Source organism: Ranitomeya imitator, chromosome 5 (genome assembly GCF_032444005.1).
Source record: "Ranitomeya imitator isolate aRanImi1 chromosome 5, aRanImi1.pri, whole genome shotgun sequence".
Taxonomy (NCBI): domain Eukaryota; kingdom Metazoa; phylum Chordata; class Amphibia; order Anura; family Dendrobatidae; genus Ranitomeya; species Ranitomeya imitator.
This window is the reverse complement of record NC_091286.1, coordinates 55073750-55100403: the sequence shown is the minus strand read 5'-3', so window position 1 is coordinate 55100403 and position 26654 is coordinate 55073750. Positions and strand designations below refer to the sequence as shown.

The 26654-nt window shown below is 50.2% G+C and overlaps 1 protein-coding gene across 1 annotated transcript in view; it reads right to left on the bottom strand.

Moving 5' to 3' along the window:
- The window catches only part of COMMD1 (copper metabolism domain containing 1), an 86458-nt gene extending 67444 nt beyond the window's left edge, over positions 1 to 19014 (bottom strand). The window contains exon 1 of the mRNA XM_069768685.1: positions 18807 to 19014. Within this exon, the coding sequence (XP_069624786.1) occupies positions 18807 to 18980 (174 nt within the window). The 5' untranslated portion in view covers positions 18981 to 19014. The remainder of the gene's footprint in view (positions 1 to 18806) is intronic.
- Positions 19015 to 26654: the final 7640 nt, after the last annotated feature.

Here is a 26654-nt window from a genome sequence, read left to right as displayed (position 1 = left end):
TTTCAATACATTATGCATCCCTACACGGTGTCATTAAAGAAAAACAATTTGGCCTAAAAGAAAATAAGCCTCCATATGGAAAAAATAAAAAAAAAATGCTATGAAAAGGTAGGTGGACAAGAATAAACAACAAAAAAAATTGCAAAGTTATAAAGGCTTAATGAGGACTGCCGCCATGTCTGTGGGATCCATTTCTGCTACTATTTTATTCCCCATATTTTTTTTTTTTTTTATAAATCCGCCATACAGTTCCAGATATATGGGCTTTTTTATTTAGCGCTACCCTGTATATTCTCTACAAAGGGGCGTGGCATCCCAGAGACACGCCCAGAGATGAACTTGTAGGCCACACCCTCCTGATAAAGGCCATAGCCATTGGCGCTAAATAAAGAAGGCCTATATCTCTGGAACCGAATGGCGGATTTGAACAAAACAAAAAACGGCACACTCAGGAGAGTAGAAGAAATAAAATAAAAAGCAAAATCGGGACACTTTTGACCTGATGACATGTGCTCTTCAAGTGCTAAGGAACTGTACCTTAGACCCTCTGGCAGCAATCAGTAGGCAAAATTGCTTCCAAAATTAGTTAAACTGTCAGTCTGGCACCATATACGTATGTAGTAAGGGCGACAGGCCCCGGCTGTGTGTGGGCACTGGGATCAGAGCACAGGGATAAAACCTCTGAGCAGATTACTGGAGAGCAGGGCGCTGCGGAGCCGTATGAATAGGTGGGCGCGCTGCCAGTCCTCTCGCTGCTCCGCACATCGCTCTCAGGTCACATGTCTGATTGTAAGGCACTACGGCCTCAGTGCTCCTCTCTTCACCCCACCGACAGACACTGGGGAGCAGGGAAGGAAAGGTAACCACAAGCCGGACCTGTAGTGTCCATGGTGGTTAATAATGGAGCAGCCCGTCAGCTACTTGTCCCACAGCCTCGTGCTGAAACGTTTTCTGAGCATAGTCGTGGAAATGTACAAAGCTGTTCTGTGCCAAAGCGGGCAGGATTATCTTGTAGCTTAATATTTTTTTGCGAGTCAGCCAAATATTTTTCCATCAATGAAATCCAATTACAGCCCCACTGAAAGCAAGGACGATGAGAAACGTTTCACAGTCACCACGCCATTTTCTGGTAAGCGGCGTGCGCGTTACACCTGTATGCATTTTAATGAGGGGCTGTAACACCTCTCCTGGCTCTTTTGTGATTAACTACTTGCAACCTCCAGAGGAAGTGAAAAAAAACAAACAAACAAATAAACAGAACACAATTCGGGAATATCTTTTCTTAGAATCCTGCATTGTTCCATTCCTCCGTTATTCCTTCTGCAAATGTATGCATACATGGACAACTGTGTGTTATTCTCCCCCCGTCCGATTGCGTGTGTCATTACAAACTATGAGCTTGTTTAATCAGCGCCGATCGTGTCAGATGTTGTGTAGGGAAACCGTAAACGGACAGGTAAATGGTAACGCTCAGGTGACAACTTAAAAGAGGCTTGTGTGCCACCAAGAGGGGGAGGGAAGGAGAGAGGGGCTTGTGTGCCACCGAGAGGGGGAGGGAGGAAGAGGGGGAGGGAGGGAGAGAGAGAGGGGCTTGTGTGCCACCGAGAGGGGGAGGGAGGGAGAGGGAGAGAGGCTTGTGTGCCACCAAGAGAGAGGGAGGAAGAGGGGGAGGGTGAGGGGCTTGTGTGCCACCAAGAGGGGGAGGGAGGGAGAGGGAGAGAGGCTTGTGTGCCACCAAGAGAGATGGAGGAAGAGGGGGAGGGAGGGAGAGAGAGAGGGGCTTGTGTGCCACCGAGAGGGGGAGGGAGGGAGAGAGAGAGGGGCTTGTGTGCCACCAAGAGAGAGGGAGGAAGAGGGGGAGGGAGAGAGGCTTGTGTGCCACCAAGAGAGAGGGAGGAAGAGGGGGAGGGTGAGGGGCTTGTGTGCCACCAAGAGAGAGGGAGGAAGAGGGGGAGGGAGAGGGGCTTGTGTGCCACCGAGAGGGGGAGGGAGGGAGAGGGAGAGAGGCTTGTGTGCCACCAAGAGAGATGGAGGAAGAGGGGGAGGGAGGGAGAGAGAGAGGGGCTTGTGTGCCACCGAGAGGGGGAGGGAGGGAGAGAGAGAGGGGCTTGTGTGCCACCGAGAGGGGGAGGGAGGGAGAGGGAGAGAGGCTTGTGTGCCACCAAGAGAGAGGGAGGAAGAGGGGGAGGGTGAGGGGCTTGTGTGCCACCAAGAGGGGGAGGGAGGGAGAGGGAGAGAGGCTTGTGTGCCACCAAGAGAGATGGAGGAAGAGGGGGAGGGAGGGAGAGAGAGAGGGGCTTGTGTGCCACCGAGAGGGGGAGGGAGGGAGAGAGAGAGGGGCTTGTGTGCCACCAAGAGAGAGGGAGGAAGAGGGGGAGGGAGAGAGGCTTGTGTGCCACCAAGAGAGAGGGAGGAAGAGGGGGAGGGTGAGGGGCTTGTGTGCCACCAAGAGAGAGGGAGGAAGAGGGGGAGGGAGAGGGGCTTGTGTGCCACCGAGAGGGGGAGGGAGGGAGAGGGAGAGAGGCTTGTGTGCCACCAAGAGAGATGGAGGAAGAGGGGGAGGGAGGGAGAGAGAGAGGGGCTTGTGTGCCACCGAGAGGGGGAGGGAGGGAGAGAGAGAGGGGCTTGTGTGCCACCGAGAGGGGGAGGGAGGGAGAGGGAGAGAGGCTTGTGTGCCACCAAGAGAGAGGGAGGAAGAGGGGGAGGGAGAGGGGCTTGTGTGCCACCGAGAGGGAGACTTGTGTGCCACCAAGAGGAGAGAGAGAGAGAGAGGCACTTGTGTGCCACCGAGAGGGGGAGGGAGGGAGAGGGGCTTGTGTGCCACCAAGAGGGAGAGGGGCTTGTCTGCCACCACCAAGAGGGAGGGAGGGAGAGGGGCTTGCATGCCGAGAGGGGGAGGGAAGGAGAGGGGCTTGTGTGCCACCGGGAGGGGGAGGGAGGGAGGTAGAGGGAGACTTGTGTGCCACCAAGAGGGAGAGGGGCTTGTGCGCCACCAAGAGAGGGAGGGAAAGGGGGAGGGAGAGAGAGGCGATTGTGTGCTACCGAGAGGAGGAGGGAGAGGGGATTGTGCGCCACCGAGAGGGAGGGAGAGGGAGACTTGTGTGCCACCAAGAGGGAAAAAGGCTTGTCTGCCACCACCAAGAGGGAGGGAGGGGGGCTTGTGTGCCACCGAGAGGGGGAGGGAAGGAGAGGGGCTTGTGTGCCACCGGGAGGGAGAGAGGGAGAGAGGGAGAGGGAGAGGGAGAGGGAGAGAGAGAGAGAGACTTGTGTGCCACCGAGAGGGGGACGGAGACTTGTGTGCCACCAAGAGGGAGAGGGGCTTGTCTGCCACCACCAAGATGGAAGGAGAGGGGCTTGCGCGCTATCGAGAGGGAGGGAGAGAGGGAGAATGGCTTGTGTGCCACCAAGAGGGAGAGGGACTTGTGTGCCACCAAGAAGGAGGGAGAGAGAGGGGTTTGTGTGCCACCAAGAGGGAGGGAAGGAGAGAGAGAGGCTTGTGTGCCACCAAGAAGAAGGAGGGAGAGAGAGAGGCTTGTGTGCCACCAAGAAGGAGGGAGAGAGAGGCTTGTGTGCCACCAAGAAGAAGGAGGGAGAGAGAGAGGCTTGTGTGCCACCAAGAAGGAGGGAGAGAGAGGCTTGTGTGCCACCAAGAAGGAGGGAGAGAGAGGCTTGTGTGCCACCAAGAGGGAGGGAGAGAGAGGCTTGTGTGCCACCAAGAGGGAGGGAGGGAGAGGGGCTTGTGTGCCACCAAGAGGGAGGGAAGGAGGGAGAGGGGCTTGTGTGCCACCAAGAGGGAGGGAAGGAGAGAGAGGGGCTTGTGTGCCCCCAAGAAGGAGGGAGAGAGAGGCTTGTGTGCCACCAAGAAGAAGGAGGGAGAGAGAGAGGCTTGTGTGCCACCAAGAAGGAGGGAGAGAGAGGCTTGTGTGCCACCAAGAAGAAGGAGGGAGAGAGAGAGGCTTGTGTGCCACCAAGAAGGAGGGAGAGAGAGGCTTGTGTGCCACCAAGAAGAAGGAGGGAGAGAGAGAGGCTTGTGTGCCACCAAGAAGGAGGGAGAGAGAGGCTTGTGTGCCACCAAGAAGGAGGGAGAGAGAGAGGCTTGTGTGCCACCAAGAGGGAGGGAGAGAGAGGCTTATGTGCCACCAAGAGGGAGGGAGAGGGGCTTGTGTGCCACCAAGAGGAAGGGAGAGAGAAAGAGGTTTGCGTGGGGGTGGAGAGAGAGGGCCCAGAGCCTCCAAGAAGGGGGAGGAGGGAACCACTGAAAGGAGATGGCAAATCAAATGAATTATAAAAAAGGAAAAATAGAAAAAAAGGAGTAGGTAGTTGAAGAACTCACAAAAAGTTAATAAAAACTTGGAAAATTATAAAATAGTCAAAATACTTTGTCCTACCAAACAATGCCAGAACAGAAAGGTTTCTAAAAACATGGAAACTGAAAGAAGTCCAATAATAATTTCAATTTAGAAAACTTCTCTGGAACACAAATGTCTGCTGATGATTGACCTGAAATGTGCACAGCCCAATATTGTCACATAACATAAATCTGTATTTCAGTTGAGAGAAGGCTGCACATCACCTGTACAGTCTGCACCCAGGAAACTATACAGGGAGATGTCCCTGACTGGGCCCTTAAAGAAAGCCTTTTCAAACCAGATGACAGATTTTAAAATCTGCACCACAGATCAATTTAACCAAGGAAAAGTTACACAACATGGAGATGAGATTTTTTTTTTGTTAAAAACAATTGACTTCGCTGTCTATTGTTGTCAGTTTTCTTCTGCACAATTACACACCGTGCGCACAGAAGCAGGGGTATAAAGTAAACTAAAAAAAACAAAAAATTATCAAATTAATGATTAAGTCAAATTCACACGTTGCATATTTTGTACAGATTTTTTCCCCCACAATGTGCCTGCATCAAAATCCGTGCATGTTCCACGTGGATTTATTTGTGGGTTTGGTGCAGATTTCACTCACTGGTGAAATCTGGGTTAAATCTGCTAAGGATCCGCACACACACACAAAAAAAAATACAAATACCACAGATTTTAGGCTATGTGCACACGTTGCGGATTTCTTGCGGATCCGCAGCGTTTTTTGCGGTGCAGAAGTGCAAGTGATTTACAGTACAATGTAAATCGATGGTAACACAAAAATGCTGTGCTACTGGTGTGGAAAATTCAGTGTGGAAACGCTGCGGATTAAAATTACCACCATGCCACTTCTTTTTTGCGGATCTGCAGCGTTTTTGTACCCATTCCATTATAGAAAACCGCAGGGGTAAAAAAAAAAAAAAAAAAAAAACGCAGTAAAAACGCAAAAAATCCGCACCAAAAAGCGACAAATCCACAACAGCGTTTTCTGCTAAGAGAGGCAGAGTCCGCACCAGAAATTCCTAAGCCTAATCCGCAACGTGTGCACATAGCCTGAAGAAGTCTGCTCCGCTCCACTAGTCAATATGTGCGCCGAAAATGTCCGCCACGTGAGGATGAGTTTCGTTTAAGCGTCGTCTACTTAGCTGGTAATGTATAAACTGCAGATATTCTAACATGTGAACATGGCATTAAAGGCTGAAATAGTGCCACGCCTTGGTCAACCATCATCGCCCTGTACTGGCAATACTGGTACACTTTCCCACGTAGACAGACTGACTGCAGACAGACCAGATTAGTGATTAGTTACAGTCATAAGAACTATGATTCTTGTAGTCAGTGAAAATATTAAAAATTGGATTTAAAAAAAAAAAAAAAAAAAAAAAAAAGCAAGCAATAAATATTTGGTAAATCCCAGGCTCTGCCTTTTCCCCATACAGCCCTGTTTCTTCTCGTGGAATCCTTCAGTGCTTTCCAAGATAAAAGGTTTTACTGTAAACCCGAAGCCAAGACCCCGAGAACAGAACGCCACATCGCAGAAGATTGTCTCCTTTTAAGGAAGGAATTAGTCAGTCGTGTTCCTGGCTGAGGAGGACGAGTATAAGAGTCAGCGGCTCCGGCAGCCAGAGCCATAGGAAGTGCAGAGGTAGCAGGCACAGCCACGGAGCAAGGAAGGCACATATACACCTCTGGCAAAAACGAAGAGACCGCCACATCAAAACGGTGTCATGGGCAGCCCAACTCAGCACATCGTATGAGCCAATGGGGCGGAACATGGCAGCAAACCTCACTTTTCAGCAGCACGGAAACAAGTGTAGCAGTCCGCTTTTTCCATTACATATGGCCACCGCCTTAAAAAAAACTAAATAATTAAGAAGGATATTGCACAGCAACATTTTTTTTTGTTTTTTCCCCAACACTGTTGGTAATGGACGAGTTTTTGCTGCACGGCGGTGCCTTCAGCTTATGTAGAGAAATATTTCTGTACTTCGAGGCTGGAACATTTTACAAATAGAGGATAAATTCCTTACTTTACTATCTTTCGTGATACATCAGTGAGCGTCATACGCGGCGATTGTGGCCGCACACGACTCCTAGGAGCCATCACCGGTACTGATGTGTCCAGCGCTGACTTCTCCCTGTTCTGTGTCCGGTGAGGAGTTTTGTGACTCTTTGCTGCCATCTAGAGACAATTTCACAGTACAGCCGGGTTCACGATCTAATACACCATTCATGGTTTTAGCCTGAAAACTCAAATGATTTTTTTCTCACTTGTCTATAAACAATCAGTTTTTTACAGCAGCAGTTATTAATCATTTACAGTTTCCTATGTTATAGAATTACAATGTATCCATAAACACTGGATGTTATACTGTGTCTCTGTATGACGTACGATTTTTTGTTTTTTAGCGCATCCAAGCACTTGAATGGACGAGCCTCATCCAATTTACAGGAGACACTCGTGCATGCTGTGATTTTTTTTTTCTAATTCGTTCAGTGAAAATAGTCGCTCATCTACACGGCCCCGCTGATTTCTGCCCCTCTGATTTCTGCTCCGCTCTCTGCAGTCGATCACTGGCCTCAGCAGCAGGCTCACTGGCTCCTCCTAGTGGTGGCTGCAAGCAGACAACATTTTGTCAAGTAATTAAATGTATCTAATTTGGATTTAAACTAGTCATCTATTAACCCCTTCAAGACCCAGCCTATTTTGACCTTAAAGACCTTGCCGTTTTTTGCAATTCTGACCAGTGTCCCTTTATGAGGTAATAACTCAGGAACGCTTCAACGGATCCTAGCGGTTCTGAGATTGTTTTTTCGTGACATATTGGGCTTCATGTTAGTGGTAAATTTAGGTCAATAAATTCTGCATTTATTTGTGATAAACACGGAAATTTGGCGAAAATTTTGAAAATTTCGCAATTTTCACATTTTGAATTTTTATTCTGTTAAACCAGAGAGATATGTGACACAAAATAGTTAATAAATAACATTTCCCACATGTTTACTTTACATCAGCACAATTTTGGAAACAAAATTTTTTTTTGTTAGGAAGTTATAAGGGTTAAAATTCGACCAGCGATTTGTCATTTTTACAACGAAATTTACAAAACCATTTTTTTTAGGGACCACCTCACATTTGAAGTCAGTTTGAGGGGTCTATATGGCTGAAAATACCCAAAAGTGACACCATTCTAAAAACTGCACCCCTCAAGGTACTCAAAACCACATTCAAGAAGTTTATTAACCCTTCAGGTGCTTCACAGCAGCAGAAGCAACATGGAAGGAAAAAATGAACATTTAACTTTTTAGTCACAAAAATTATCTTTTAGCAACAATTTTTTTATTTTCCCAATGGTAAAAGGAGAAACTGAACCACGAAAGTTGTTGTCCAATTTGTCCTGAGTACGCTGATACCTCATATGTGGGGGTAAACCACTGTTTTGGCGCACGGCAGGGCTTGGAAGGGAAGGAGCGCCATTTGACTTTTTGAATCAAAAATTGGCTCCACTCTTTAGCGGACACCATGTCACGTTTGGAGAGCCCCCGTGTGCCTAAAAATTGGAGCTCCCCCACAAGTGACCCCATTTTGGAAACTAGACGCCCCAAGGAACTTATCTAGATGCATAGTGAGCACTTTGAACCCCCAGGTGCTTCACAAATTGATCCGTAAAAATGAAAAAGTACTTTTTTTTCACAAAAAAATTCTTTTAGCCTCAATTTTTTCATTTTCACATGGGCAACAGGATAAAATGGATCCTAAAATGTGTTGGGCAATTTCTCCTGAGTACACCAATACCTCACATGTGGAGGTAAACCACTGTTTGGGCACATGGTAAGGCTCGGAAGGGAAGGAGCGCCATTTGACTTTTTGAATGAAAAATTATTTCCATCGTTAGCGGACACCATGTCGCGTTTGGATAGCTCCTGTGTGCCTAAACATTGGCGCTCCCCCACAAGTGACCCCATTTTGGAAACTAGACCCCCCAAGGAACTAATTTAGATGCCTAGTGAGCACTTTAAACCCTCAGGTGCTTCACAAATTGATCTGTAAAAATGAAAAAGTAATTTTTTTTCACAAAAAAATTCTTTTCGCCTCAATTTTTTCATTTTCACATGGGCAGTAGGATAAAATGGATCATAAAATTTGTTGGGCAATTTCTCCCGACTACGCCGATACCTCATATGTGGGGGTAAACCACTGTTTGGGCACTCGGCAGGGCTCGGAAGAGAAGGCGCGCCATTTGACTTTTTGAATGGAAAATTAGCTCCAATTGTTAGCGGACACCATGTCGCGTTTGGAGAGCCCCTGTGTGCCTAAACATTGGAGCTCCCGCACAAGTGACCCCATTTTGGAAACTAGACCCCCCAAGGAACTTATCTAGATGCATATTGAGCACTTTAAACCCCCAGGTGCTTCACAGAAGTTTATAACGCAGAGCCATGAAAATAAAAAATAATTTTTCTTTCCTCAAAAATGATTTTTTAGCCTGGAATTTCCTATTTTGCCAAGGATAATAGGAGAAATTGGACCCCAAATATTGTTGTCCAGTTTGTCCTGAGTACGCTGATACCCCATATGTGGGGGTAAACCACTGTTTGGGCGCACGGCAGGGCTCGGAAGGGATGGCACACCATTTGGCTTTTTAAATGGAATATTAGCTCCAATCATTAGCGGACACCATGTCACGTTTGGAGAGCCCCTGTGTGCCTAAACATTGGAGATCCCCCAGAAATGACACCATTTTAGAAACTAGACCCCCAAAGGAACTAATCTAGATGTGTGGTGAGGACTTTGAACCCCCAAGTGCTTCACAGAAGTTTATAACGCAGAGCCATGAAAATAAAAAAAAAAATTATTTTCTCAAAAATGATCTTTTAGCCTGCAATTTTTTATTTTCCCAAGGGTAACAGGAGAAATTTGACCCCAAAAGTTGTTGTCCAGTTTCTCCTGAGTACGCTGATACCCCATATGTGGGGAGGAACTACTGTTTGGGCACACGTTGGGGCTCGAAAGGGAAGTAGTGACGTTTTGGAATGCAGACTTTGATGGAATGTTCTGCTGGCATCATGTTCCATTTGCAGAGCCCCTGATGTGACTAAACAGTAGAAACCCCCCACAAGTGACCCCATTTTGGAAACTAGACCCCCAAAGGAACTTATCTAGATGTGTGGTGAGCACTTTGAACCCCCAAGTGCTTCATAGAAGTTTATAATGCAGAGCCGTGAAAATAATAAATACGTTTTCTTTCCTCAAAAATAATTATTTAGCCCAGAATTTTTTAATTTTCCCAAGGGTAACAGGAGAAATTTGACCCCAATATTTGTTGTCCAGTTTCTCCTGAGTACGCTGATACCCCATATGTGGGGGTAAACTACTGTTTGGGCACATGCCGGGGCTTGGAATTGAAGTAGTGACGTTTTGAAATGCAGACTTTGATGGAATGCTCTGCGGGCGTCACGTTGCGTTTGCAGAGCCCCTGATGTGCCTAAACAGTAGAAACCCCCCACAAGTGACCCCATTTTGGAAACTAGACCCTGAAAGGAACTTATCTAGATGTGTGGTGAGCACTTTGAACCCCCAAGTGCTTCATAGAAGTTTATAATGCAGAGCCGTGAAAATAATAAATACGTTTTCTTTCCTCAAAAATAATTATTTAGCCCAGAATTTTTTATTTTCCCAAGGGTTACAGGAGAAATTGGACCCCAAAAGTTGTTGTCCAGTTTCTCCTGAGTACGCTGATACCCCATATGTGGGGGTAAACCACTGTTTGGGCACACGTCGGGGCTCAGAAGGGAAGTAGTGACTTTTGAAATGCAGACTTTGATGGAATGGTCTGCGGGTGTCACGTTGCGTTTGCAGAGCCCCTGGTGTGCCTAAACAGTAGAAACCCCCCACAAGTGACCCCATTTTAGAAACTAGACCCCCCAAGGAACTTATCTAGATATGTGGTGAGCACTTTGAACCCCCAAGTGCTTCACAGACGTTTACAACGCAGAGCCGTGAAAATAAAAAATCATTTTTCTTTCCTCAAAAATTATGTTTTAGCAAGCATTTTTTTAGATTCACAAGGGTAACAGGAGAAATTGGACCCCAGTAATTGTTGCGCAGTTTGTCCTGAGTATGCTGGTACCCCATATGTGGGGGTAAACCACTGTTTGGGCACACGTCAGGGCTCGGAAGTGAGGGAGCACCATTTGACTTTTTGAATACGAGATTGGCTGGAATCAATGGTGGCGCCATGTTGCGTTTGGAGACCCCTGATGTGCCTAAACAGTGGTAACCCCTCAATTCTAACTCCAACACTAACCCCAACACACCCCTAACCCTAATCCCAACTGTAGCCATAATCCTAATCACAACCCTAACCCCAACACACCCCTAACCACAACACTAACCCCAACACACCCCTAACCCTAACCACAACCCTAATTCCAACCCTAACCCTAAGGCTATGTGCCCACGTTGCGGATTCGTGTGAGATATTTCCGCACCATTTTTGAAAAATCTGCGGGTAAAAGGCACTGTGTTTTACCTGCGGATTTTCCGCGGATTTCCAGTGTTTTTTGTGCGGATTTCACCTGCGGATTCCTATTGAGGAACAGGTGTAAAACGCTGCGGAATCCGCACAAAGAATTGACATGCTGCGGAAAATACAACGCAGCGTTCCCGCGCGGTATTTTCCGCACCATGGGCACAGCGGATTTGGTTTTTCATATGTTTACATGGTACTGTAAACCTGATGGAACACTGCTGCGGATCCGCAGCCAAATCCGCACCGTGTGCACATAGCCTAATTCTAAAGGTATGTGCACACGCTGCGGAAAACGCTGCGGATCCGCAGCAGTTTCCCATGAGTGTACAGTTCAATGTAAACCTATGGGAAACAAAAATCGCTGTACACATGCTGCGGAAAAACTGCACGGAAACGCAGCGGTTTACATTCCGCAGCATGTCACTTCTTTGTGCGGATTCCGCAGCGGTTTTACAACTGCTCCAATAGAAAATCGCAATTGTAAAACCGCAGTGAAATGCGCATAAAAACGCGGTAAATCCGCCATAAATCTGCAGCGGTTTAGCACTGCGGATTTATCAAATCCGCAGCGGAAAAATCCGCAGAGGACCAGAATACGTGTGCACATTCCTAACCCTACCCCTAACCCTACCCCTAACCCTACCCCTAGCCCTACCCCTAACCCTACCCCTAACCCTACCCCTAACCCTACCCCTAACCCTACCCCTACCCCTAACCCTACCCCTAACCCTAACCCTACCCCTAACCCTATTCTAACATTAGTGGAAAAAAAAAAATTTCTTTATTTTTTTATTGTCCCTACCTATGGGGGTGACAAAGGGGGGGGGTCATTTATTATTTTTTTTATTTTGATCACTGAGATAGATTATATCTCAGTGATCAAAATGCACTTTGGAACGAATCTGCCGGCCGGCAGATTCGGCGGGCGCACTGCGGATGCGCCCGCCATTTTGGAAGATGGCGGCGCCCGGGAGAAGACGGACGGGACCACGGCTGGATCGGTAAGTATGATAGGGTGGGGGGGGACGGATTGGAGCACGGGGGGGGGAATCGGAGCGCGGGAGGGGTGGAACGGAGCGCGGGGGGCGTGGAACGGAGCACGGGGGGGCTGGAATGGAGCACGGGGGGGTGGAACGGAGCACGGGGGGGGTGGATCGGAGTGCAGGGGGGGGTGATTGGAGCACGGGGGGGTGATTGGAGCACGGGGGGAGCGGACACGAGCACGGGGGGGAGCGGAGCACAGGACGGAGGGGAGCCGGAGCAGTGTACCGGCCAGATCGGGGGGGTGGGGGGGCGATCGGAGGGGTGGGGTGGGGGCACATTAGTATTTCCAGCCATGGCCGATGATATTTCAGCATCGGCCATGGCTGGATTGTAATATTTCACCCGTTATAATGGGTGAAATATTACAAATCGCTCTGATTGGCAGTTTCACTTTCAACAGCCAATCAGAGCGATCGTAGCCACGAGGGGGTGAAGCCACCCCCCCTGGGCTAAACTACCACTCCCCCTGTCCCTGCAGATCGGGTGAAATGGGAGTTAACCCTTTCACCCGGCCTGCAGGGACGCGATCTTTCCATGACGCCGCATAGGCGTCATGGGTCGGAATGGCACCGACTTTCATCACGCCTACGTGGCGTCATGGGTCGGGAAGGGGTTAACAGGATAAGTCTGGGGTGGGGAGCCTTTTTTTTTTTTTCTCCAAAGGCCATTTCTCACAGTGAACTGCCGGTGAACTCACTGATCTCAGCGCTGCCCCGTGAGACTTTCTCCCGATGCTAGCGGGGATCTCACTAAGGTCATCACAATTCAGGGGCCCTGCTGGGAACGCAGTCTCAGTGACAAGCGGTAACCTTGATGATGTCACCGCTGGTCACTGAGCCTGGGCTCGCAGCAGCTCATTCACCAGTGGTTCTCAGCCTAGACTGTCACATCTTGGCACCGTCCAGGTTGAAAACTGTTTATTCCAGACATGGATTACGGCGTGGGACAGAACGACAGACAGGTGAGGGATATTGTTGCTTCTTATTTTATAACAGGAGACAAGGGATTCAATGGAATGGGTACAACTTTGTTATTTTTAAATAAAAAAGGAAAATTGTGTTTTGTTTTTTTATTTCAAATAAAAGGGACTTTATTCTGGCTGTGTTTATTTACAACACAACTATATGATTAGTAATGCAGAGGTGCCTTATAGACGCCTCTCCACTACTAACCTGTGGGCTTGATGTCACCCGACAATACAAATGTAACATCAACTCCACAAATATTACCCCATTTGCCACCGATACAGGGCAAGTGGGAAGAACCAGGCAAAGCTCCAGAATTGCCGCATCTAAAAGATGTGCCTTTTCTGGGCTGATGCGGGCTACTATTTTTAGGCTGGGGGGGGGTTTGGGGAGGGGCAAATATCCATGGCCCCTTACAAGCATGAGAGTACCAGCCCCCAGCTCTCTGCTTTAGCTAGGCTGGTTGTAAAAAGTAGGAGGGGAGGACCCCATGCCGTAGCTTTTAATTATTTAAATAATTTAAAAACGTAATGTGGGGACCCCTCTATTCTTGATTCTTGTCAGTTTTGCCTGGCTGGTTATCAAAAATATTATTTATTTATTGCGCAGACTGATGTATACAACCATCAGCTGCCACCGCCTGCTCGCACTGTTATCAGTTAAATAGAATTGTCCCCCCTGCTCGCGATGATCGTACGAAAGGACGTGTGAAAGAGCCCCAGACTGGCCCTACCTTTAGATGACCTAAAAAAAATCACACTCCGTTAAAAATTAAATGATTAATCCACTGATCTCAATGACAAAAAGCACAACAAATAAAAAAAAAACCAAAAACATCATGATAGATGTGTCAAGGTTCCTGCAGACAACTATATTTTACTTCTGATAGAACAATGGATCGCACTCGGACCAATGCTATCCTACCAGTCGTGTACATGTCAGATTTCACATGTTCGAGTGGGATCCGATTACTGAATTGCACTCGGCCATCTGTGAAAAACATCAGACTGCACTTGGATGACATCTGAGTCCGGTCCAATTTTAATGGACTGACAAAATGGAGAAATTCTTTACATTCTATCTTATCATCCGAGACACTCTGATTTGCATAATCACTTTGATTCTCGGATGAGATAGATACTCTACGGCCATCTGCACCTGCCATAAAAAAAAAAAAGAAGATTCATGCAAATTGATGCACTTTGATTTAATTCCAATGAAATGATTGAGGTTGAGCACTTTCTTTTCAACGCTAAAGGTCTAGGTCAGGAAATCTATATAAAGGTTCGCACATATCTGTGTAGAAAAAGTATCAGAGATTGTCAGTCAGAGCATCGTTCTTCCTCACCTAGCGTCCGTCTGCAATGCGCTTTTACATACACTAATTCTCTTTAATTTCAAGCAAGTTTTCTAACAAAGAAAGCAACCTTACATACAGAGATAGATGATAATACGCAATATGTCAGTGAGATATATAATCAGTGCAGTGCGGTTTTCTGTACTTGTATTTAGCTAATAAAAGAAAAAAAATGGCGTGGGATCCCCTTATTAACCAGCTGAGGGAAAGAAGACAGCTGGTCTTAGCAGTCTGGGAAGAGGGCAATAATCATGGCGCTTCCCAGGCTATATCAGCTCACAGCTGTCTACTTTGCCTCTGCTTGTTATTAAAAGGGGCCCCCACCCCCCAAAAAAGGACAAGGTGTCCCCATTTTTTTAAATAACGAGCAAAGGCTAAGTGGACAGCTAAGGGCTGATATTAATAGGCTAGGAAGGGGCCATGGATATTGGCCCCCCTCCCAGACTAATAAAACCATTACCCCACTTGACAGTGCACCAGGGCAAGCGTGAAGAGCTGTGGCTAAGTGCCAGAATTTGTGCATCTAATAAATGCACCATTGCTGGGGTGGCTGAGGCCTGGTGGTATTATTTATTTAAACAATTAAAATTATGGTGTGGGGACCCCTCTATTCTTGATAACCAGCCTTGCTGAAGCTGACAGCTGAGGGTTGCAGCCCATAGCTGTCAGTTTTGCCTGGCTGGTTATCAAAAACATGGAGGGAACCCACGCCTTTTTTTTATTATGTATTTATTGCGCAGGCTGATGGATACTCCCATCAACTGCCACTGTTATCAGTTAGATAGAATTCTCAACATTGTCCCCTGCTCGTATGAAAAGATGAGAGCGGGCGCCGGAAGATGAATACTCCCATCAGTCGCCACCTGCTCTTCCTGTTATTATCAGCAGTAGGCTGATAGGAGTAGTAGTCATGAGCCGACGTCAGGGACCGGAGGTAAACTTCATACCTCCGATCACAGCTGTGGGCTCACGGTGTCATTTGACAGCGTGGGAGCAGCGGCTGTCTGACCGGCGGTAATGATTTTACCGCTGATCAGAGACAGTGCTTGCCATGCACATGACAGCGTGGCAAACACTGGATATTCAGGCCCCAATTCAAGTGAATGGGGTCCAGATTTGGGTACTGTTCTGGAACCCGATACTTTTTTTTTTTTTTTTTAAACTGTTCAGTCTAAGCCGCCGGTCCCGAACATCGAGGGGTTCGCCCATTACTAATCATGGGTGTCCATAAATACCTTAAAAAATGTGTTTTATACATGTCCTGCATGTAAATCCTGACCTCCTATAACGCTCAGCCTGAGCTTCACAAGAGGGCCAAGATGGCAGCGACGGGGACCTTCACCAGGTCCCTGGCCGTCATGATAACCCATCGGTGCATCACGCAGGGGCCGATGGAAGCCGATGCGCCTGAGCATTAGCAACCATGTCAAATAATCACCATTGTAAGAGATTGACAATGGAAACTAAATGGTTAAGAGCAGCAATCGCATCTCAGTTCTGGCTAGGTAACATTGCCGACACTGATTGTGTGTGAAGGGAGCGCAGCTCCTGAGCCATGTACACACACACACACACAGGGTGAGCGCAGCTCCTGAGCCATGTACACACACACACACAGGGTGAGCGCAGCTCCTGAGCCATGTACACACACACACACACACACAGGGTGAGCGCAGCTCCTGAGCCATGTGTACACACAGACACACAGGGTGAGCGCAGCTCCTGAGCCATGTACACACACACACACACAGACACACAGGGTGAGCGCAGCTCCTGAGCCATGTACACACACACAGACACACAGGGTGAGCGCAGCTCGTGAGCCATGTACACACACACACACACACGGTGAGCGCAGCTCCTGAGCCATGTACACACACACACAGGGTGAGCGCAGCTCCTGAGCCATGTACACACACACACACAGGGTGAGCGCAGCTCCTGAGCCATGTACACACACACACACACACAGGGTGAGCGCAGCTCCTGAGCCATGTACACACACACAGGGTGAGCGCAGTTCCTGAGCCATGTACACACACACACACACACAGGGTGAGCGCAGCTCCTGAGCCATGTACACACACACAGGGTGAGCGCAGCTCCTGAGCCATGTACACACACACAGGGTGAGCGCAGCTCCTGAGCCATGTACACACACACAGGGTGAGCGCAGCTCCTGAGCCATGTACACACACACAGGGTGAGCGCAGCTCCTGAGCCATGTACACACACACAGGGTGAGCGCAGCTCCTGAGCCATGTACACACACACAGGGTGAGCGCAGCTCCTGAGCCATGTACACACACACAGGGTGAGCGCAGCTCCTGAGCCATGTACACACACACACACACACGGTGAGCGCAGCTCCTGAGCCATGTACACACACACACGGTGAGCGCAGCTCCTGAGCCATGCATGTACACACACACGGTGAGCGCAGCTCCTGAGCCATGTAGACAGACACACACACACACACGGTGAGCGCAGCTCCTGAGCCATGTACACACACACAGGGTGAGCGCAGCTCCTGAGCCATGTACACACACACACAGGGCGAGCGCAGCTCCTGAGCCATGTACACACACACACACACATGGTGAGCGCAGCTCCTGAGCCATGTACACACACACACGGTGAGCGCAGCTCCTGAGCCATGTACACACACACACGGTGAGCGCAGCTCCTGAGCCATGCATGTACACACACACGGTGAGCGCAGCTCCTGAGCCATGTAGACACACACACACACAGGGTGAGCGCAGCTCCTGAGCCATGTACACACACACACACACAGGGTGAGTGCAGCTCCTGAGCCATGTAGACACACACACACACAGGGTGAGCGCAGCTCCTGAGCCATGTACACACACACACAGGGTGAGCGCAGCTCCTGAGCCATGTAGACACACACACACACAGGGTGAGCGCAGCTCCTGAGCCATGTACACACACACACACACAGGGTGAGCGCAGCTCCTGAGCCATGTACACACACACAGGGTGAGCGCAGTTCCTGAGCCATGTACACACACACACACACACACAGGGTGAGCGCAGCTCCTGAGCCATGTACACACACACACACACAGGGTGAGCGCAGCTCCTGAGCCATGTACACACACACACACACACACAGGGTGAGCGCAGCTCCTGAGCCATGTAGACACACACACACACAGGGTGAGCGCAGCTCCTGAGCCATGTACACACACACACACAGGGTGAGTGCAGCTCCTGAGCCATGTAGACACACACACACACAGGGTGAGCGCAGCTCCTGAGCCATGTACACACACACACACACAGGGTGAGCGCAGCTCCTGAGCCATGTACACACACACACACACAGGGTGAGCGCAGCTCCTGAGCCATGTAGACACACACACACACAGGGTGAGCGCAGCTCCTGAGCCATGTACACACACACACACACAGGGTGAGCGCAGCTCCTGAGCCATGTAGACACACACACACACAGGGTGAGCGCAGCTCCTGAGCCATGTACACACACACACACACACACACACACACAGGGTGAGCGCAGCTCCTGAGCCATGTACACACACACACAGGGTGAGCGCAGCTCCTGAGCCATGTACACACACACACACAGGGTGAGCGCAGCTCCTGAGCCATGTACACACACACACACAGGGTGAGCGCAGCTCCTGAGCCATGCATGTACACACACACGGTGAGCGCAGCTCCTGAGCCATGCATGTACACACACACGGTGAGCGCAGCTCCTGAGCCATGCATGTACACACACACGGTGAGCGCAGCTCCTGAGCCATGTACACACACACACGGTGAGCGCAGCTCCTGAGCCATGTACACACACACACGGTGAGCGCAGCTCCTGAGCCATGTACACACACACACACGGTGAGCGCAGCTCCTGAGCCATGTAGACAGACACACACACACACACACACACACACACACACACACGGTGAGCGCAGCTCCTGAGCCATGTACACACACACAGGGTGAGCGCAGCTCCTGAGCCATGTACACACACACACAGGGTGAGCGCAGCTCCTGAGCCATGTACACACACACACACAGGGTGAGCGCAGCTCCTGAGCCATGTACACACACACACACAGGGTGAGCGCAGCTCCTGAGCCATGTACACACACACAGGGTGAGCGCAGCTCCTGAGCCATGTACACACACACACGGTGAGCGCAGCTCCTGAGCCATGTAGACAGACACACACACACACACACACACACACACACACACACACACACACACACACGGTGAGCGCAGCGCTGACTTACAGCTGTCATACTTTAAGGGGCTAAATCTCAGTGTGTCATTCATCCGCCTCCACTGCAGATGTCTCCATAGCCAGGTTTTGGGAGAAATCATCATTATTTTGGAGATTTACTTGCAGACCTGCCACAGATTTCACTTTTTGCACGTCAAGAACCTGCAGCCGTGTGTATGGGCCCCGGTACTGCCACCAGCCGGGTATAACTGACTCCCCCCACAGTGGTCTCTCCCGGCTCCACCATTATCCGGGTACCTTGATGATGCCTTGCATCTTGTCGTGCAGGGCTCTGAACTCGTCGGGCGGCAGCTCCGGGTACAGCTCCGTCTGCAGCAGCTCGTCCGTTATCTCCGTGTTCCCATAGTATCTCCTCTGGGAGATGCCGTTCAGCAGCCCGCTCAGGGCTTTACTGCTCTCCGCATCCGCCATGACAGCAGCGCCGACACGTGACCGGCAGCAGCCAAATCATGTGACCCTGATGGTTGGCGGAAGCAGGGCGGGATGTGGGGCAGCCATGTGTTGGTTGGCAAACCACTGCGGGGCCTAGCTGTAGCTGGGTGTGTAGTGGTCAGTGGGTAGCTGATAATCTTGTATCACTGCCAGAGCACGAAACTTACACGGGGAGATGCTGAAAGCAGGCAATAATGTAAAGTATTAGGCTGCTGTCACACTAGCAGTATTTGGTCAGTATTTTACATCAGTATTTGTAACCAAAACCAGGAGTGGAACAATTAGAGGAAAAGTATAATAGAAACATATGCACCACTTCTGCATTTATCACCCACTCCTGGTTTTGGGTGAGAAATACTGATGTAAAATACTGACCAAATACTGCTAGTGTGACGGCAGCCTTAGTGTGACTGGTTGCTAATGGCAACTGCTCCAGTTTTTCTATGCAGGAAGCTGCACATAGCAAAATCTGCTAAACACCGTGACAGATATTGTTATATGTGTACGTACTCCCAAACACTGAAAAACAGCAAGAAGGCCTCACACTGAGCGCTGCTACACGCCATCACCGTGTTATCCCTATCCTCATCCAATGCTTTACATTTACCCACACACATACCGTGCCTTATGAAGCCAATTAGTGTTTTCACACTGTACAATGCAATTTCATTGCCCCCACACAGTAGACTGTCCCCAAACACTGTTTGATGCCCCCATGGTGCCGCCATAATGACCCGAAACACAGTAAGGCTGTACCCCCAAACATAAGATTCCCCTCTAACACAGCATGATGCCCCTACTGTACCCCCAAACACAGTAGTATTCCCCTCTAACACACAAAGCATGATGCCCCTACTGTACCCCCAAACACAGTAGGATTCCCCACCAACACACAGTATGATGCCCCTACTGTACCCTCAAACACAGTAGGATTCAACTCCAACACACAGTATGATGCCCCTACTGTACCCCACTAACACACAGTATGATGCTCCACAGTAAGATGTGTTCCCATAGTGCCTCCACAACCCTCACAAAAAGTATGATGCCCCCAAAGTACCCCCACTAACACACACACAGTATGATGCCCTTACTGTACCCCCAAACACAGTGGGATTTTTTTCTAACACAGTATGATGCCCCTACTGTACCCCCAAACACAGTAGGATTCCCCTCTAACACAGCATGATGCCCCTACTGTACCCCCAAACACAGTAGTAGTCCCCTCTAACACACAAAGCATGATGCCCTTACTGTACCCCCAAACACAGTAGTATTCCCCTCTAACACACAAAGCATGATGCCCCTACTGTACCCCCAAACACAGTAGGATTCCCCACCAACACACAGTATGATGCCCCTACTGTACCCTCAAACACAGTAGGATTCAACTCCAACACACAGTATGATGCCCCTACTGTACCCCACTAACACACAGTATGATGCTCCACAGTAAGATGTGTTCCCATAGTGCCTCCACAACCCTCACAAAAAGTATGATGCCCCCAAAGTACCCCCACTAACACACACACAGTATGATGCCCTTACTGTACCCCCAAACACAGTGGGATTTTTTTCTAACACAGTATGATGCCCCTACTGTACCCCCAAACACAGTAGGATTCCCCTCTAACACAGCATGATGCCCCTACTGTACCCCCAAACACAGTAGTATTCCCCTCTAACACACAAAGCATGATGCCCTTACTGTACCCCCAAACACAGTAGTATTCCCCTCTAACACACAAAGCATGATGCCCCTACTGTACCCCCAAACACAGTAGTATTCCCCTCTAACACACAAAGCATGATGCCCCTACTGTACCCCCAAACACAGTAGGATTCCCCACCAACACACAGTATGATGCTCCACAGTAAGATGTGTTCCCTTAGTGCCTCCACAACCCTCATAGAAAGTATGATGCCCCCACAGTACTCCCAAAAAACACAGGAAGCCAATAACTCAGAAGTGAAGCCGCCACATTACAGCACTTTGCTCTGCTCTCTGCAGGTCTGTGCATCAGGTCCCTTTCACACATCAGTTTTTTGCCGTCAGTCACAACGGATCCGTCGCAGATTGCGAAAAACTGATGCGACGGATTCGTTTTTTCAACGGATCCGACTAGCGGATCTGACTAAATAAATCGGAGCATGCTCAGTTAAAAAAAAAAACGGAATCCGTTGCCGGATTCTGTCATTTGATGGATCTGGCACCATAGGCTTCCATTTGAGCAAACAACAGACGGCGACGTACACAAAAACTGTTACTTTGTCTGTTTTCTCCGGCCGCCGGACAAATAACTTTTGACAGATCCGGCGAACAACGGATGAAATGTGAGGTCATCCGTTGCAATCTGTTGCTAACACAAGTCTATTAGAAAAAAACGGATCTGGCGGCATCAGTTGCCTGATCTGTTTTTTTCAATATTCGACGGATTGCGACTGAAGGCAAAAAACTGATGTGTGAAAGGGGCCTCAAGATTTGCAGCGCTGGATGGATGACGCAGGAAACTTCAGTTATGTCAGGCAGGAAGGCCGCTACTGTGGGGAGAGGAGGCGCGGAGCACAAAGCAGCAACGCCCATCAGACCGGATCGCAGCTATTGATATACGGCTTGGCAGGATTATACAAGGCATTTTTGTGATCTGCAGGTTAATATCTGACATGTTGCTGGACTGCTGGGTAGAAGGCTCAAAGGTGGCGTTTATTTACATGTAGAAAAACTAGCGGCAGGTTCCCTTAGGTTACGTTCACATGTTGCAGTTCCTTTGCGATTTTTCCTGTTCTGGTTGTGGTGAAAATGCATCAATTTCAAAATTACGTAAAAAATGATGCGATTCTACTGCAGTCGCATCATGTGAACGCATTCACATCGTGGCCAGGAGCAATAGTGTGATAACTTTGTGATAACTAGTGTCCCCTGGAGGCCACGGATGTCAGCGGAGACATGAACGCACGACGAGTGACAACTGACTAATCAGTGGGGTCTAAGTGCTGGGACTGGCGCCAATCGGCAGAACAAGAGATATTTATCCCCAGCATTACAGAATGGAGGAGGTCAGATACCAGGAGGTCGTAAATACCCGAAAGCAGTGCTATCCAGCACCACAGGGAATGAATGGTGCGGTGGTCGAGTGTAGCACTCTGCAGCATCACACGGAATGAATGGAGCAGTGGTCGAGTGCAGCATCACAGGGAATGAATGGAGCAGTGGTCGAGTGCAGCACACTGCAGCACCACAGGGAATGAATGGAGCGGTGATCGAGCGCAGCACACTGCAGCATCACAGGGAATGAATGGAGCAGTGGTCGAGTGCAGCACACTGCAGCACCACAGGGAATGAATGGAGCAGTGGTCGAGTGCAGCACACTGCAGTATCACAGGGAATGAATGGAGCTGTGGTGAAGTGCTGCACTCTGCGCCATCACAGGGAATGAATGGAGCGGTGGTCGAGTGCAGCACACTGCAGTATCACAGGGAATGAATGGAGCTGTGGTGAAGTGCTGCACTCTGCAGCATCACAGGGAATGAATGGAGCGGTGGTCGAGCGCAGCACTCTGCAGCATCACAGGGAATGAATGGAGCGGTGGTCGAGCGCAGCACTGCAGTACCATAAAGAATGATTGGAGAGCTGGTCGTGCGCAGCATCACAGGGAATGAATGGAGCGGTGCTTGAGCATGCGCACTGCAGCTTCACTGTAATGGTGCTAAAATTGTCTCATCTTGTTAGGGGTCCCACCGTTTGTTCTAGGGGTCGCACCTCCATCGGTCAACAAGTTGCAGTCCTGTGGATATCAGCAAAACATTTCCACTGTCATTAGGATGAATGGATGTTACATTCTACAAACTCATCTCTTTACAGTAGCGCGGTACAAGTGCCAGCACCCATAGAACTACAAGTCCCAGCAGACCAGTGATGGGTAGTTCGTGAGTGAGTAGTTCAAAATGAACTAATCTTCAGAGTGAGCTAGTTCATCTAGTTCACCATCCTGACAGAGATTAGTTCATTATGAACTAAACAGCAAGTGGGAGGAGACAGAGAGTGATCCCTCATACAGCTCCTCACACTGAAGATCCCTGGTCTCACACTTGCTCTTTATAACTCCTGATGCTGGAAAAGAAGGTAGTAAAACACTACACCACACATCAAATAGTAAATACAAATATAATGGTAATAATACAAACTGAAATTGTACAGTAGACGGACACAGCTCATGTGTGTATGAGAGAGAGTGTTTCTGTGGTGTGGTTCATGCCTCTCACCAGTCTTTGTGATAAGATCAGCCTCCTGTAGAGGATCAGCCTCCTGCAGAGGGTCAGCCTCCTGGAGAGGGTCAGCCTCCTGGAGAGGGTCAGCCTCCTGCAGAGGATCAGCCTCCTGGAGAGGGTCAGCCTCCTGCAGAGGATCAGCCTCCTGGAGAGGGTCAGCCTCCTGCAGAGGATCAGCCTCCTGGAGAGGGTCAACCTCCTGCCGAGGGCCAGCCTCCTGGAGAGGGTCAGCCTCCTGCCGAGGGTCAGCCTCCTGGAGAGGGTCAGCCTCCTGCAGAGGATCAGCCTCCTGGAGAGGGTCAGCCTCCTGCAGAGGATCAGCCTCCTGGAGAGGGTCAGCCTCCTGGAGAGGGTCAGCCTCCTGCAGAGGGTCAGCCTCCTGGAGAGGGTCAGCCTCCTGGAGAGGGTCAGCCTCCTGCAGAGGGTCAGCCTCCTGCAGAGGGTCAGCCTCCTGGAGAGGGTCAGCCTCCTGGAGAGGGTCAGCCTCCTGCAGAGGATCAGCCTCCTGGAGAGGGTCAGCCTCCTGCAGAGGATCAGCCTCCTGGAGAGGGTCAGCCTCCTGCAGAGGATCAGCCTCCTGGAGAGGGTCAACCTCCTGCCGAGGGCCAGCCTCCTGGAGAGGGTCAGCCTCCTGCCGAGGGTCAGCCTCCTGGAGAGGGTCAGCCTCCTGCAGAGGATCAGCCTCCTGGAGAGGGTCAGCCTCCTGCAGAGGATCACCCTCCTGGAGAGGATCAGCCTCCTGGAGAGGGTCAGCCTCCTGGAGAGGGTCAGCCTCCTGCAGAGGGTCAGCCTCCTGGAGAGGGTCAGCCTCCTGCAGAGGGTCAGCCTCCTGGAGAGGATCAGCCTCCTGCAGAGGGTCAGCCTCCTGGAGAGGGTCAGCCTCCTGCAGAGGATCAGCCTCCTGGAGAGGGTCAGCCTCCTGCAGAGGATCAGCCTCCTGGAGAGGGTCAGCCTCCTGCAGAGGATCAGCCTCCTGCAGAGGGTCAGCCTCCTGGAGAGGGTCAGCCTCCTGCAGAGGGTCAGCCTCCTGGAGAGGGTCAGCCTCCTGGAGAGGATCAGCCTCCTGGAGAGGGTCAGACTCCTGGAGAGGATCAGCCTCCTGGAGAGGATCAGCCTCCTGGAGAGGGTCAGCCTCCTGGAGAGGGTCAGCCTCCTGCAGAGGGTCAGCCTCCTGGAGAGGATCAGCCTCCTGCAGAAGATCAGCCTCCTGGAGAGGGTCAGCCTCCTGCAGAGGGTCAGCCTCCTGGAGAGGGTCAGCCTCCTGGAGAGGATCAGCCTCCTGGAGAGGGTCAGACTCCTGGAGAGGATCAGCCTCCTGGAGAGGGTCAGCCTCCTGGAGAGGGTCAGTCTCCTGCAGAGGGTCAGCCTCCTGGAGAGGATCAGCCTCCTGCAGAAGATCAGCCTCCTGGAGAGGGTCAGCCTCCTGCAGAGGGTCAGCCTCCTGGAGAGGGTCAGCCTCCTGCAGAGGATCAGCCTCCTGGAGAGGATCAGCCTCCTGCAGAGGGTCAGCCTCCTGGAGAGGATCAGCCTCCTGGAGAGGGTCAGCCTCCTGCAGAGGATCAGCCTCCTGGAGAGGATCAGCCTCCTGGAGAGGATCAGCCTCCTGGAGAGGATCAGCCTCCTGGAGAGGGTCAGCCTCCTGCAGAGGATCAGCCTCCTGGAGAGGATCAGCCTCCTGGAGAGGATCAGCCTCCTGGAGAGGGTCAGCCTGCTGCAGAGGATCAGCCTCCTGCAGAGGATCAGCCTCCTGGAGAGGATCAGCCTCCTGGAGAGGATCAGCCTCCTGGAGAGGGTCAGCCTCCTGGAGAGGGTCAGCCTCCTGGAGAGGATCAGCCTCCTGGAGAGGGTCAGCCTCCTGGAGAGGATCAGCCTCCTGCAGAGGATCAGCCTCCTGGAGAGGATCAGCCTCCTGGAGAGGATCAGCCTCCTGGAGAGGGTCAGCCTCCTGCAGAGGATCAGCCTCCTGGAGAGGATCAGCCTCCTGGAGAGGGTCAGCCTCCTGGAGAGGATCAGCCTCCTGGAGAGGGTCAGCCTCCTGGAGAGGATCAGCCTCCTGCAGAGGATCAGCCTCCTGGAGAGGGTCAGCCTCCTGCAGAGGATCAGCCTCCTGGAGAGGGTCAGCCTCCTGCAGAGGATCAGCCTCCTGGAGAGGGTCAGCCTCCTGCAGAGGGTCAGCCTCCTGCAGAGGGTCAGACTCCTGGAGAGGGTCAGCCTCCTGGAGAGGATCAGCCTCCTGGAGAGGGTCAGACTCCTGGAGAGGGTCAGCCTCCTGGAGAGGGTCAGCCTCCTGCAGAGGGTCAGCCTCCTGGAGAGGATCAGCCTCCTGGAGAGGGTCAGCCTCCTGGAGAGGATCAGCCTCCTGCAGAGGGTCAGCCTCCTGTCCGGAGTCATTCTCAGCAGAACATCTAGTTCAGCAGTTCATATAGTTCATTTAGTTCACAGGTCACATGACATGATGCATTTCCTATCAGCTCCTCCCAGGATAGGGTGGAGAATTATCAGGCTGTCTAATAGGAAGATTTTCTTTGCCCGATAGCAACCAATCACAGGTCAGCTTTCTGATACTGCAGTAGTGCAGTGCTCTGCCAAGTGAAATCTGAGCTGTGATTGGTTGCTATGGGCATTTACTGTGCGGCAGCTGGTAAATCTGTAGTTCTGTGTAGTTTCACCACATCTCTTCCTTTTGCCGCCTACTGCAGTGGTGTGAAATGAATCCTGTCTGACTGCTCAGTGCTCAATACCAGAGACTGCAAGTGACCGTAATGTGTGCAGATAATACACTGAAGAGGAGCCAGGTATGGAATCATTTCACACTTAGGCTACGTTCACATTTGCGTTGTGCGCCGCTGCGTCGGCGACGCACCGCACATAAAAACGCACCAAAACGCATGCAAAAACGCTGCATTTTGCGACGCATGCGTCCTTTTTTGCCGAAATTTGGACGCAAGAAAAATGCAACTTGTTGCGTTTTCTGCGCCCGACGCTTGCGGAAACAAAAACGCATGCGTCGCACAACGCATGTCCATGCGTCCCCCATGTTAAAAATAGGGGCGCATGACGCATGTGTCGCCGCTGCGTCGCCCGACGCAAACACTAATGTGAACGTAGCCATAGTGGAGATCAGAAGAAAGCAAAATGTTCCTACTGCTCCAACCTGGTAAGTGTAGCTTGCGGTTCTGTGGGTAATCTGTCACGCCATTTAAATAATATTAATAATAATAATAAATATTTCACAAAGAAAAAAAAGAAATTACTAACTTGAATAAATAACTTTTGAATTTTTTTTTCTCCAGCCTGAGTACCCCTTTAACAAGAGCTTGTTATGTATTGATCAGATGTATTAACTATTTCTGATCATTTGAACAAAACTATAACTCATCCTAG